General features: G+C 42.1%; 1 protein-coding gene across 5 annotated transcripts in view; it reads left to right on the top strand.

Moving 5' to 3' along the window:
- The window catches only part of WDR33 (WD repeat domain 33), a 64,795-nt gene extending 49,805 nt beyond the window's left edge, over positions 1-14,990 (top strand). For 4 of the 5 annotated variants that reach the window (XM_018563500.1, XM_018563499.1, XM_018563498.1 and 1 more), the window contains 6 exons: positions 8,624-8,712; positions 9,597-9,980; positions 11,259-11,422; positions 11,538-11,630; positions 12,591-12,797; positions 14,430-14,990. In XM_018563500.1, the coding sequence (XP_018419002.1) occupies positions 8,624-8,712; positions 9,597-9,980; positions 11,259-11,422; positions 11,538-11,630; positions 12,591-12,797; positions 14,430-14,632 (1,140 nt within the window). In that variant the 3' untranslated portion in view covers positions 14,633-14,990. Of the gene's footprint in view, positions 1-8,623; positions 8,718-9,596; positions 9,981-11,258; positions 11,423-11,537; positions 11,631-12,590; positions 12,798-14,429 lie in introns of all 5 variants that reach the window. The other variant, XM_018563497.1, reaches the window with a different exon arrangement.
- Positions 14,991-15,510: the final 520 nt, after the last annotated feature.

The following is a 15,510-nucleotide window of genomic DNA, read 5'->3' as shown; positions in this document are numbered from 1 at the left end:
ATATACAATATGTAAAATAATATGTATCCATTAACCCTCCTATTAACCTCTTGCCGTCTGCCCATTGTAAAATTATGTGCGGACGGCGAATGCTTCCTGGTGGGTGGACGTACATTTACACCAAAAGAAAGCTCTATCTGCCTCTAAAAAATTGTAAAAAATTCATTTCAGCACAGCGTTGCATGACGGAATAAATGCCAGTCAAAGTAACGCAGCGCTGAATACTGAAAAATGGTCTGGGCAGGAAGGAGGTTTAATACCCCGGTCAGCAAGTGGTTAAACATGGGTACCTCAATGGGACTGACTCATAAGATTTGTTAGATAATTCATAGATAATGTTATGACTCACGTCCCGGCTTCCTGATTGGTCAGGAAGCCACACTGCCTAGAAACAAGTGAAGTTGGCCAATCAGGAAGCCAGGAGGCGGGTCATGACGTGCTGCCCACTTTCCTGATTTGCTAGAAAGAAGGCTTCACTTATTGCTAGGCAAGCCTAGCTTCCTGACCGATCATGACTCGCTGCCCTGCTTTCTGATTGGTCAGGGAGTCTCTGAAGCTGGCAATCAGGAAGCCGGGCGACTTCCTGATAATCAGGGCACAATGCACCAATACTCGGTATGGACGAGTACCGGAAAAAAAAAATCGGTACTTGATACTGAAAAACCGATATCGTTGCATTCCTACAAAAAAAATGTCCGCTTGCCAGTGTCCTAACCTCCTGTAAGCGGCAGTATCACCTGACAGTTTCTGAAATCCTGTGTTCGGCAATGGAAATAAAAAAGATTTTGGAGCAAGGACAAAAACCTTATTATTTTCAGTTGAGTCCAATAAAATGTAAAAATTACAGTCTCCGGGCTAAAAATAGTGTCTTTGGCTGGTGGTTAAAGGTGTAACCCGCCGAGAATCGTACGATTCTCGGCGGGTTAGTGGGCTGCTTGTTCGACAACTGCTGAACGGGCCGGTGTGCGCACGCGCACACTGCCCGTTTGCAGTGATCGTTTCACTGCGGTCATCGGAAGCCCGCACCGCTGAGGCAAGTACGATCTGTCCGTCCAAGATGGGCAGATCGCACGAGCTTTCAATGAGCTTACGACCATCGCAAGACAAAGGTCTTGCGATGGTCGTAAGGTGTATGGGCACCTTAAGGCTTTGTGGATTGACCTTATGTCACCATGGCATGGTTGGCAGACCAACTGTCAGATGCCAGAAGACTTCTAAATCCTTTGACACTCCAGCTAAAATTTCAGGTTGTGACAAAGGGCTTTTGTTTGCTTCAAACAGGTTCATTCTTATACATTTCTTGGGAATGCAAAACCAGCTTGAAGCAGGTGAAATGCAGGTCAGGAGGTCAACTGCAGTTCAAATGCACCTGTCAAGGAATTCTGAATGCTCTCAAACTGGTCTCGATCTGATGCCATCGACCCAAGCCTAAAGAAAAGCTAAAAAATAAAATAATTTTGTAAGAAAGACTACACAGTTATATTTCTTGAAAATTAAAATCCCTGTTTAAAATCATAGTCCGCCCTTCTGACCATGTTTAATGTTACACCCATATTTAGGGTATACTGCATTTTTATTGTTTGTTTTTTCTTAACAAAGTTCTTCTGTTCTGCTCACTTTTTAATGTTTTTCGGGTTGCTGTGGTAGATCTGTTGACATGTGAGTGCAGATAATTTACAACATGGATGTTTTTACGAGACCAATTTTATTTTTTTAACACGTGTAAAAATTTGTGTTTGTTTTTGTGTTTGTTTAAAACCCACAAAACGCTATATATGTTCAAAAATAAATGCTTATTATAGTTATTAGGAAAAAAATACACTAAATTAAATTTTAGTGCACACAAACACAATATAATACCCAAATATAAAAGATTGGGTTGCATCGGGTAAATAGATACCAAATATGTCAAAATTCTACGTTACCCAAAATTGGCTAAAAGTGATGTTTTAAAAGTTTTTACCACTCCTCAGTTTAGAGTAAAGCTGGCCACACACTAGTAGATTTCCGAATAAACCTTTGTGCAAAAGATTTTTCGTTTGACTTTCTATTAGTTGATGTGGTCAAATCCATGATCTATTTCGACCACAGTGGGTGTAGCAGAAAGGAATTTTTTTCTCAAACGAAATTTTAACATTATAGCTTCTTTACCTGCAGGTGCACAACTGTATGACCTTGCCACCGTCACAGCAGATACATTGTACCAACATGCATGCAAGTAAAATGAGCAATCCATTGACTAAAAATGGCCATACACTGTGCGAATTTCGACTGGTGTTTGAGGAACCGGCTGAAGTTCACACAGTGTGTCTCGCTGTCGGCATCCCCCGATCAGCTGATCATTCTCGTATGATAGGAGCCAGCAGCCCATGAGCTGCACACTCTTGTCGTGTATTTGGACAGCGGCCGCTGTCAAAATATAATGCAAACAGCAGGATTCCTCGATTGACACGCTCCTAGGTGTTGATGGAGGAATCTTCTCTATTTTTCTCATTCAGCCCTCTGGCTGAACGAGAAAAATAGATCGGCGTATGGCCAGCCTTAAGGTGCCCATACACTGCACGATTCTCGTACGAGAATCGTGCAGTGTATGGGCACCTTAAGGCTGGCCATACGCCGATCTATTTTTCTCGTTCAGCCAGAGGGCTGAATGAGAAAAATAGAGAAGATTCCTCCATCAACACCTAGGAGCGTGTCAATCGAGGAATCCTGCTGTTTGAATTATATTTTGACAGCGGCCGCTGTCAAAATATAATTCAAACAGCAGGATTCCTCGATTGACACGCTCCTAGGTGTTGATGGAGGAATCTTCTCTATTTTTCTCATTCAGCCCTCTGGCTGAACGAGAAAAATAGATCGGCGTATGGCCAGCCTTAAGGTGCCCATACACTTTACAACCATCGCAAGATGAAGGTCTTGCGATGGTTGTAAAGTGTATGGGCACCTTTAGACAGACCATCTTTTTGTTATTACAGACATTCCTCGCTTTACGACTTACCTGCTTTACGACCACTCGCACTTACGACCGTCCTCCGATCGACCTCCGACCTTACGCGTCATCGTCAGTGCGACGTGTCGCCGGCTGAAGTGATTTCCTCCGTTCTTCACTGCGGGTCCCAGTAAGTATTTTATTGCCCGTTGTACTGTACACTGTTCAGTACTGTACATCTGCAACACTATACAGTACTGTACTAATGCAGTACAGTACTGTATGGAGTTCCTCACTTAACGACCAATTCGTTTAACGACCTGGTCGTAGGAACGGAACTCGGTCGTTAAGTGAGGAATACCTGTACTCATATTTTACAGACTAAACATGGTCACATGGAGTCCTTGTCCATTTCTTCCTAATATATCATCTAGTTAGATGAATGAGGGAAAACTTCAGCTCACATTCCTGTCACAGTAACTACGGTAGACCCATAAGCATTTTCAGAAAAAAAAAATCCCACTGGACAGTGTCCCATTAATACATGTGTGTAAACAGACGCTTAGTAGTCACGGACAGCAAACTCGTGTAGGATACCAGAGAATCTGTATAATGTGCAGCCTTTCAGGCATAACGCATTTAATTTAGTTTAGAGGTCTAAGTAACTCAACTCGCCCATTATCAATTATGTTGATATTGAAGCTGAATTCCAAGCAAATATGCAAATACACCAATTAATGTAGGTATGTATTAATTAAAACATCATGAAGTGTCTCTTTTATATACAGTTAGTGTAAGCACCGGAAATTGACTTGGTATCTGCCTCTTGTAGCCCCTCTACATCACCATTTAGACTGGGAGAGTGAGCACATGTGCAGAAAAGGAATATACAAAGAAATGACCCATTAGTATTCTGCTGGTTCTTCACTGTTCAGGCACAGGCTTGGGGCAGAAAGCTGTCTTAATTTCGCCCCTTTCTTCTCAATTAAAACCTATGAAGTTAAAATTATATATATATAATCAAAATCTGTTTCTAGGTCAAAGCAACTCTGTCACTAAAAAATAAAGTTAAAATGATGTGCCTATTATCAAATAGGAGAAATTGCTTTGCACCAATATTTGTCCTGCAGCAAGCACTATAATAATTAACACTAAATGTTATGAATACAAAAATGTGCCACGCTCTACTGTACTGAAAGCTGTCAAATATCTATAGTGATATATACATGGATAATAGTGACCCATATAATCACAAACATCTACACATGGCAAATACACAATGTCCAATGAATGCCAATAGCACAGGTATGATTAAAGTGACATTAAACCCTCAGATTTTTTAACATAAAACAATACTGTAATGTGTGCCTTACTGTAATCCATGGTTGTTTCCCTTCTCTTTGCTGCTCTTCCTTTTAAATCTGTATCTGTTCTCATGCTGGGCAGAACTTCTGTTTTGCAGCAGACTGCCTTGTCTATGAAATGGATACATGGTGTCTGTGTGAAGGTTCACAACCTGAGCCAGCACTACAGGAAGAGGCACTCAGCTGCAAAGGGAAGTTCTCCCCAAGCATGAGAAGACATGAGGATTTAAAAGGAAGAGCAGCAAAGATAAGGGAAACTACCATGGATTACAGTAAGGCACACATTACAGTATTGGTTTATGTTAAAAAATCTGAGGGTTTAATGTCACTTTAAATCCAATTTTCCAACTACAATGTGTACAAGTCCACAAAATAAACACTGACCCTTGCGTATTGATCTGGTGCGTGCTATCCATCACCTCTTCAGATCTACTGCTACCACTGATGTGGGAAATTGCGCATAGGAATAAAACTGGCGAGGGGAGAACTGGAAGTGGGAATTGGCAAAAAATGGAACCAAATGGATTTATAAAGCAGACAGTTTGGTACTGAAAGGCCTCAACATGGAATTTGACTTGAATAATTTCATATGTGCCGTGCCGAGCCGATTGGGCCACACTCTGTTCAGCTGAAATGCAACCAGTTTATGGCCAGCTTAAAGGAGGACTATGGGGTCAGTGTTTTTCCCCATAGTTCTCTTTGGGGTAACGGGAGTACACAAACTAGCGTCCTCCCTTTACCCTAAGCTCAGTATACCGCGAGCTACAGCTCGCGGTATACTGAGACGCCGCACCTGGAGCGGATCCCGACTTAGATGACGGGATCCGCCCAGCTGCGTGAGTGACAGCTGGCTCTGCCTATCTAGAGGCAGAGCCAGCTGTACCCGCCCCCTCCCCCGTCCGTTCCGCCAGTCAGCGCTGGCAGATCGGAGCGGGGAATCCAGCCCCTCCCCTGTCACGGCAGAGAGCCGTGACAGGATCGAGAGGTGAGCCGACCTGTGACAGTCTCATTGTCACAGGTCGGCTTAGAACTATGAGGTGAGTGGAAATCACTCATGTCATAGTTCTCCTTTAAGCCTGTAGAAAGGTGCTGGTGTGCTTGTCACCTTGAGATTGCAAGTGGTTCACATCTAAACTATCAAATATTTCCGAGTTCCATACATAATAATAGATTCTGAGTTAAAGGTACTAAAGGTGGCCATACACTGCTCTCTTTTTTTTTTTTTCCTCATTTAACCCGCGGGCTGAGCAAAAAAGAGCAGATTCCTCCATCAATTGATCGAACGTGTTGTTCGAGGTATCCCCGCCTGCGGCCGCTGTCAGGTTATATGGGCAGAGCCAGCAGTTTGATTGCTGCCGGCTCTGTTCTTACGAAGGTTTTTTAACCAGTTCCTTCAATCAGCTGATCAAGGGATGCCGGCCAAAAGGAAGTCAACAGCGGCATCCACCCTGTGGGTTTCGGCCAATTCTAAATTCGCACAGTGTATAGCCACCATAAGTTTCCCTCTCTGGTCGATATTCCAAAAGAGAGCTAAGGAACCAGCACACTTAATTGCTATGATATCTAATCAGCTGAGAAGAGTGTACCTTGAAATTGCCCGTGTTGTGAAAATTTATTGTGCTTGAAACGTAAAGGTTTGCACTATAATGAACGTGTGCTGCAAACACATTGCGGGAAATTTTTCAAAGCTTTATTCACATCACTTCCTGTTCATCCATGATTGTAAATGTAGAAAACATACTATTTCCACAAGTTATGAATGGACAGAGGATTCCTGTTCATTGATAACAGGGACTGCAGAATAAGAGAGAGAGGGAAATATCAGGGATATGTTTAGACCCCCCCAATATTTCCCCGAAGCCCCTAACAGTAAAGTAAAAAAATTAAAATATTTAATAAAGTTTAGAAAAAAAAATATTTGAACAAAAATGTAAAAAAGAAAAAAAATGATTTTCGGTTTCGGCCTGACAATTTATTTTATTATTTTCGGTCAGAAAATGTAATATCTTCCAATGGAGAAGGTTTGTTTTGTATAGAGATTTTTTTAATGGTATAAATGTCGGAAAAAAATCAATAAAAGTTTTGGCTTTAGATACCCTGTAAACAATTGCTCACTATTCAGTTAAAGGTGGAAGAGCTTTGAGCGTTCCTTGCAAAGTTGATTAAGCTAAATTAAAAAAGATCCATTCCTGGGTGGATTTGTTTTTTTTTCTCACCAGAAATTAGCAAACCACTTGAAATATATTTTGCATGCATTAGCTTAGAATCGTTTTTCCCTACTAGCATTCCCAGTACACACTTTCTATTGCTGAATTCTTGCTCCTGAAAATGCTAATTGCCTGATTCTCTTACTCATCCAACGGCTTCTTCCTTTTAAATCTTGGAACCAGACCAATAATGCAGATTAGATGCTTTGACTTTAGGATTGGCATGACAGCCAGGCAACTTGCATTTTAAGAAGAAGCCTAAATCCCAATTAAAGTTTTTTTAATTTGCTAAATATATTCTAATTGCATGTAAAGAAGTTCTTTGTGTTATAATTTTGTTTTCTTTGCAGTGCAGTCACAACCTTAGAAAAGCTTGCTGCTAAGAGATCCCTGCTTCCTAACATAGAGCAAGTGTCCTTCTCTGCCACATTTCTGACTTTTTTCATAGTTCCATAGTTAGTCCGGTTTAAAAAAAAAGATATCCATCGAGGTCAACCTATAGAGATAAGAGAAAAAGAGAAGAAAAATCTCAAATAGAACGCTATGCCCACAGTTACCCACCGTTGATCTAGAGGAAGGCAAAGAAAGGAAAGTATTGGTCAATTTGCTCCAACTGGGAAGAAAATTCCTTCCTGATCCCATAAGGCAATCGGATATTCCCTGGATCAACAATCTCTGGTGCTTATTATAGTAATAAGTCATTATCCAGTAATATTCTGTGCATTTAGGAACACAGCCATATTTTTTTAAACTGGTTAACTGAACTAGCTCCTGGGGGAGTCTATTCCACATTTCACAGCTCTAACTGTGAATAATTCTTTCCGTATGCAAAGGTTAAACAGCAAAGAGTGCCCCCTTGTCCTTTGCAGTGACCTTAAAGTAAAGCTCACTATATGGGCCATTTATGTATTTATTTTCCACTGTGAATGTGGCTGATTTATAAAGAAAACTACTGTATGATTTTGCACAGCATTTGTTTTGATGCACCTGGAATGCAGCTATTTAATCCTTTGCTGCAAGTGGCCCTTTAAAGGGGCTGTGATACCGGAGGCCCATAGGAAGATCTCCCATTCATCCGTCTACTGTGATTGGCTGCACAGTGATGGTGCAATCGGGAGCCCATCTTCTGGCTCCTCATTGTCTGTGGTTGCCCATGAGCTGTTGGTGACAGCTCAGTCACAGCTCTGGGGGCACTGATTGAACTTGCCCCAGAACAATGCATATATTAGGCAGCTGAGCGTTGAGGCCCACCCGCCGTGCTGCCTTTATATATATGCATTACGCTATAGAGGGTTTAAAAATGAAAGCTCATTTGGGTGGCATAAGTTTTCTTTAATAGAAAGGAGGTCATGCTTCATTCAGAGCATTGGGAAGAAATGTTTAAAGAAACCTGCAATGAGAGAAATAACCGTTCTGCCATTGCTGACTTCTGAGGATGCTAGTTGCCTGGCTATCTTTGGCTATAAGCCACTTACCTGGAACAACATTACAGTATTTGACATCAAAACACTTGATTTGCATACTTGTTCTGGGCTAGTAAGAGTATTAAACTTATGAACAGGAAAACCAGGCAAGGAGTAGTGAGTGTTAGAAGCCACGTTTCACACAAGACATTTTAACAACTGCAGAGAAAGCAAACTCTGTCATCAATAGGTAGTGAATAGTTAGTTTCCTGATCACCATAAAGAGGAAAGGCAATTCAAGTTTTTGGCCTGTGATATAAAATGAAGCCTGTAGTGATTCTGCCTCTGTGTGATGTGAATACAAGTCAGCTCTGATTTATATCGGTGCAGCTCAGTGAGGCCTCTACCGTTCTCTCATTCCAGAAAACTGGAACACAAATCCTGACTACATAATAAATCAGCCCATGCTGTCTGTTTAATGTCAGTTCTTATCCTGCCTGGAATAAGTTGTATGTACCAATATCCCTTAACTTCAAAAATACCAACATTTCTATGTCTTGAAAGAATTTTAGATAGTGATGTGATAAGGATTTTTATTTGAATAGTTTTAATGCACATCAAAATCTCAAATGACAAAGTATAAACTACACAGACAACCCATACTTGCCTTACAAAGTGCACAGCATAATAGCTAAACTTGGCACTTTATTTGTTCCATAGGGTGGCAAGGGCCAGGCTCCTCCTCCTCTGTTACCGGGCCTGGGACCGCAGGGTCGTGCACCTCCTCATGGACAAGGACCCAGTTCTAATAAAGGTATATATTTTATTTTCTAATGGCACTTTTTGGTTTTCAGAAATTAAGGCAACATCCTACCCCTCGCTTTTGTCATTTCACATTAATAATGGTGGAGACTAGGGATATACCGATACTAGTATTGGTGCCGATACCAAGTATTTGAGTGAGTACTAGCCCAAATGCTCCGATACTTACCTCCGATACCGGAACTTGCGGTCAGAGGGAGATCTCCCTATGACCGGCAGTGCCGAGGGAGCATGGGGCCAGCTTCCTTTCCAGTCAGGAAGCCGGGCAGTGGGTTATGACCCGCCTCCCATCTTCTTGATTGGCTAGAAAGCCTGCATCACTTGTTGCTAGGCAGCCTGGCTTCCTAACCAATCAGTAAGCCGGGTCGCACGTAATGAACCAGCTTCCTGATTCGCCAGGAAGCCAGGCTGCCTAGGAACAAGTAAAAGCCGTTTTCCTAGCCAATCAGAAAGCTAAGAGGCGGGTCATGACATGCCGTCCAGCTTCCTGATTGGCTAGGAAGCCGGCTTCACTTGTTGCTAGACAGCTTGGCTTCCTGACCAACCGGGAAGCTGGATGGCTGCTCACGACACGCCGCCCAGCTTCCTGATTGGTCAGGAAGCCAGACAGTCTCGGCAAGTGAAGCTGGTGTTCTTTCGCTAGAACACTGGCTTCCCAGGCAATCAGGAAGCTGGGCAATGGGTCGTGATCTGCCACCCGACTTCCTGATGATGGGGGCACTCGGTATCGGTGAGTACCAACAAAAAAAATATCGTTACTCTACACCGAAAAAATTGTATTGTTGCATCCCTAGTGGAGACTATTTGAAAATTAACACTAAGCCTACATGTTGCTGTAAGAAGTGCAGAAGCATAAGACATATTTCTTTTCAGGTGAAGGGCGTGGGCCCACGAACCACCAGCCTGAACGGCGGCGCGAGCCAAGTCCTTTCCGAGGTGGGCAAGAGTGGATGGAATCCAGAGACAATAGAGGGCCTTCTGACAGACGAGGTCCACAACCTGAGGTACAGGAGCACCCTGACGAGTTCTTTGCGGATGATCGTTTTGGACCGCGTGGACATGAGTTTGACGGAAGAGGGGGAGGTCCTGCCGATGACAAATGGAGACGAGGCGGATCTAGTCCACAATATCCCCCCAATCACAGAGATTACCCTGAGCGAGAAAGAGATTCAGCCCGATGGGAGGGGCGGAGGCACTCTGATGACCAATATCCCAGAGAAGAGGATATGAGGTTTCGGGGACAACGAGATGAAAGGTAACATATAATAGCACAGCCATTATAACTGAGATTATTATATTAATGCAGGAAAATGTTCTTGTGTGACATTTGAATTTAAGGGATGGATGAAAAAGAACAGCTTTAGGTTTGCGTTCTCCTCTAGTTTAGCAAGCATAGCATCTTAAAGAGCACATAAATCTGCAATACATCCAATATTTGTCAACCACAGAGGAAAAAAAGACCTCTTTATAAGATTTATAAGAATAGCGAAAACTAGCTGTTTTCTACAGCAGCCAACCCAGTGTCTGCTTTCATTTCCTAATCTGGAGAAATGGCAGCTGGTTTCTGGGTGCAGGGACTGTACAGGTAACTGTAGAATACTAAAGTTAAAAAGAATCTTAGCAGGTACCTGCACCTTCAAGGCTAATTATTTGCTTAGAATCACAACTGGCATAGCACGATAAGCAAGTCAAACAAACACACTTTTCCCAGAGAGATTTTATGCAGTTGTGAATCAAATGTTAATGGAAGCTGATTAGCTAGCTTAAAATAGGAATCATCACTGGAGTCTCTGTAGAGACACTCTTCCTACCAGCAGGGCCAGATTTCCCTCAAGGCCAACCAAGGCCCGGCCTCCAGGCAGCAGGGGTGTGGAATTCCTATCTCCCGATGCCCGGGACATGCAGTTCTGGGCGACGTGCAGGTAGTTGTTTTTTACATTTATCCCTGCTTTGGGCAAGCAGAGATAAATGTACAGCGGGGAAGCCGCTGCTTGTTTTGTGCAAGTGTTCTCAGCGATGTTGCCGAGATCGCTTATATGCAGCCTGCAGGTCTGCCATTCTCCATGGGGGAGGGGGGAAGGCTGCATTGATGAACCTGGCCTTGGGGCAGCAGAGAGAGTAAATCCGGCCCTGCCCACCAGCCACTCTGTGCAGGACAGATGAATCATCACTGGAGTCTTAGTAGAGACCTATGCCCCCCAACCCCCTGCAGGGCACAGTAATCATCATTGCAGTCTCAGTACATATGTACCCCTCCTTTGCCCACTTGTGAGTAGCTAAGAAATCTTTCTCTGTAAGAGACATATCTTCTCAAAGTTCCTATGGGATCATTTACAAGCATCCAGGCTCTATGTAGGATTATACAAGAAACGTTTTCTAACATAACAAGACTTTTTTATAAATATGATTGTGGTTCATCATTTCCTGCCATTGCTCTTTAAAATATGTGATGCCTATTATAACTTAAACCAGCCAGTCCTCATTCATTTAACTGTTTTAAAATTGATTTTGATTTTTTTTATGCTCAAATTAGTTACCGCAGGTCTGCTCCCTCAAGACATGAGGGTCGTGGCTCTAGAGGGAGGGACGGATTCCTTAATTCAGATGAATTTGGTCCTGATGACAGCTATGATATGAAGGATGAACCTGGGAGAGGACGAGATTCTAGTAGAGGTCGTGGCCGAGGTTCTCAGAGAGGTGAGGTTCCGTCTTCTGTGTTAGCTATTTTGTGAACTGTTGCTGTTCATGTAATCTGATTGGTGGGCTTCTACTTAGTACAATTTATATCTTTGTTACTTGTATTTTCTACCAGAACCAAGAAAGGGACTTCTACCTACCCCAGACCGGTTTCCTGCTTCAGAACGGGGGCCTAATCACCAGTCACGAGAGCTAAGCAGAGATGGAAGTAAGAATTTTACTGTTCCACTAACTTTACAAGACCTTGGTGTTTGTTTATAAAGTAGCCATTGTGACAGTCACTAGACATTCACTGCAGGTGAATTTCACCTGGGCAATGCTTTTTAACATAGAGTGAATGATTCACCACGTGTGAATGTCGCATTCCTTGTTTTATAAAAAATGAATGTATGAACGAGTTCCCGCTTATAAGCACTTGCACTATGTAGACTTAGGACACAGCATACCTAAGTATACCCACCATTATATCCATATATACAAAAATACAAATCCTTATTCATTGTAGTCAAATCAAACAAGAAATGTATATACATCTCTAAAAACAAAACTACCAGCAGGTATCCTGACGTTCATGTAAACAAATCAATGTTCATATATATATATATATATATATATATTTCATGATTCAGTAATAAATAATGTCAATACAATCAAATGTTTGCCTAGAACTGGAATTTCTCTGGAGAAACAGCCAAGAAAAAGTAGTTCCAATATATCCAACCATCATCCTCCGCTGATGTATTCACATGTGATAGACACAGTGCACTCTAGTTCTTACATTGGCTTGCATAGAACCATGTTTCTTGGGATATCCGATTATAGGAACTGAACTTATTAGTTCATAACTCCTTTTACATAATCACCATACACCAGTGTGTCCTGGCAGGCAAGTGCACTTATACTCCTGTTACTTGGGTTTGGTAGTTCATCAGTTCAACAGCACGTGATGAAAAATATTCCCTATGGGCAGTATCTTCCGATTAGGAGAAACTGCACTAAAGATGAGGATTGTAGAGTCTGCAGTCCTTGCAGTCCTAAGAAATCGATTAAAAGCTAGGGGATATGAAAGCAGAATACTGAAGAAGGCATATAAAGCCTTGCACCGTCTGAGAAAAGCTCTTCATGTAATCTGATTGGTATATATGTATGTGCTTCTTTTCTTCATCAGGTTCAGAACACTTCCAGGACAGTCCTCACACGGACATTCCAACCCCAGAAAGTCACTCTCCAGCCAGCAGGGAGCGTTCCTCCTCTTTACAAGGCATGGACATGGCTTCTTTACCACCACGCAAAAGGCCTTGGCATGATGGGCCTGGAACCCCTGATCACAGAGATATGGATGCAATAGGAGGTCCAGGGGACGACCCTGGGAAAGGTAGACATGAATTCTGGAAAAAGGATCTCTAAATCTGTAGAGAAGGGTTGTCTGTTTATTTTGAGTCAGAATCTGTAATTTGGTATATTGAAGGTAAAATTATCCAAGCAATGTTAACATTTAAAGACAAATGAGCTGATTTTGTCACAGATCCCAGTGTGCACTACCTAGTTTGAGTCTAATTGTTGAATGTCTGACAGTTCGCTTTAAATGTCCTGTCTAAAAATAGGGTACTACAAGGTTCTAATTAGAAATTAAAAAACCGAAAGGAAACCGAAATAGAAAAAATTGTCAGGCTGAAACCGATACCAAAAATGTTTTTATTTTAATTTGTTAATATTTTATTTTTTATAAACTTTTAAATTTTTTATATTTATTTATCTATTCATTTTTTTTATTAAATATTTTTATTTTTTACTTTACTTTTAGGGGCTTCGGGGGAAATATTAGGGGTCTAAACAGAAAGAGAGGTTCTTTAAAATAGAAAAAGAGATTCAGAACACAGAGTCCTCAATCTCTTTTTCTGTGTCCCCTGTTATCAATGAACAGGAATCCTCTGTGAGTGTTCCTGTTCATTAATAACTTGAGAATAGAGTATGTTTACTGTAACCACAACTATGAATGAACAGGAGTGGATATAGATCACTCCCATTCATTCATAATTGAGGATACCATACCATATACTCCATTATCAACAAACACTCAGCGATCACTGATAATCTGAGTGTTTGTAGCCTGCTCTCCTCTCTGACACACACTGTCACAGGAGGCTGAGTGAGCGGTGCGGGAGGAGAGCTCAGCCTCCTGTGACAGCGCTGTCTCTGGCCCCACACCGCTCTGCCGCACTGTGATAGGCGGCGGTGTGGGAGGAGAGACACTGGCCGCTCACAGCACTCTTGTCCCGCAGCGCTCGGCCGGCTGTCACTTTCTCTCCTCCCCGCTGGGACACAGAGCAGCGCCCAGCGGGGAGGAAAGAAATCACGGATGCGCCGATGTGTTGGCAGGAAAATGGCACTTTCGGCATTTAGCCAAAAGTGCCATTTTCGGCCGATAGATCGGTGCATCCCTAGTTCTAATGTTTCCTTTTACCATCCAAATACCCTTCTCTGTGTTCCTTTATTACTAGGGTCCTAAATTCTGATTAAAGCCCCTCCCCCTTGTGTCTGTCCAATAAAGGATCCTCTGTTTGCCGTGGAAGTCAAACCAATAAGAAGTTCAACTGTGGTGCACATAGCAAGACTTTCTGGCTGATGAATGTAGTAGACACTCTGCAGGGTACTTCTTCTTGGTCAGGAATTTTGGTTTTGATGTTTAAAATGGCCAAAAACTTCACTTTAATTGTGCTCCCTCGAAATTCGAAGTCAGATCAGAAGACTGAAATCTAATGTACATTGGCACATTAAATGTCAGCAAAAATCAGAAAAAGAAATCTGTATTATGGATAATACTTTTTGTCATCTCTGCCAGGTCCTAATAAATACAACCAGTTATTTTAGTACTGTATTGTTTCTAACTTACATTGTAGTAACTAATATGATAAAGTAACCCAACACATCTAATTATTTATACTAAAACAATTGTGTATTTGTATTTGATCTCTCCTCTGTGTCTGTCTTTTTTTTCACCATACAGGCCGTGAAATGTCCGGACCTCCACCCAGGTCACAAAGGCTGAGCCGTTCCAGCTCCCAAGAACATGAGGAGGGTTCCACAAGGAGTTCTCGGGCAAACTGGGGTCGAGGAGGATCTGGATCCAACAGCAGTATAAACTCTAGTCAGTGGAGAGGTGGTCCTCGGGGGAGTGGAAGTAGCAGTGGAGGTGGGAGGAGTCGATAAGAGTCCATATTGGACCAAACAGAACAGGACTTTTAATGGATGGCAGTGGCATCAATGCTGAAGAGGATTGTGCTTGTGACTATAAACATATTCATTGTTGGAACACTGGAAACATCATCCTAGAACTCTCCAAGGAAAAAGCAATCCAACCATGTTAGTTTTTCTTGTTTTTCTTTTAAGTCCTTTTCCATCAGTGCTGAGGTCCCAGCAGCCATCATTTCCTGCCCTCCCTTCCCTCAAAAGTTGGGAGATAAAAAAAACTGCAAAACTTTGTACAGTTTGTCAGTTAAATAGTTTAAGGTTTTTTTTTTTGTATGAAATGCGGAATGTAAAGTTCTCAACAAATAATGGAAACATTCTGCTTGTTGCTTTATTTCCTTTTTGTTGAACAATAAGTTGTTTGTATGAATGTTAAAGTACTTTTTGTTTACTGTTTCCTTACTGTGATTCTCAATGGCCCTTAAGCTGCTTGTAGGCATGAGATGACAGTCGCCCTGTCTGGCCACTTTGTGTCTAGGAAAGTCAATCGGCCATATTGGATAACTTGTCCTAACGTTTGTTTCCTAGACAAGAAAGAAAATGTACACACTTCCCTTACTGTTATACACTGGATCTGGACATTCATTATGATATCCCAGTTACCATGACTTGGACAAATAAACCACACATCTTATCTCCTCTTTCCTCTCCATTGGCATAAACACAAACGTTCAATCAAGCTGAATGTTTGTGATTCTAGATGAAGGCAAAGGCATACACCAGGTGTAGTCAAATGTCAGCCCTCCAGCTCTGGTGAAACCACGAATCCCTGCATGCATCTGCCTCCGGAGGCAATGCCTGTCAGTCTTGCAATACCTTATGGGATTTGTAGTTTCACC

Source organism: Nanorana parkeri, unplaced genomic scaffold (assembly GCF_000935625.1).
Source record: "Nanorana parkeri isolate BGI_ZX_2015 unplaced genomic scaffold, ASM93562v1 scaffold667, whole genome shotgun sequence".
Lineage (NCBI taxonomy): Eukaryota > Metazoa > Chordata > Amphibia > Anura > Dicroglossidae > Nanorana > Nanorana parkeri.
This window is presented reverse-complemented; position numbering and strand designations above follow the sequence as displayed.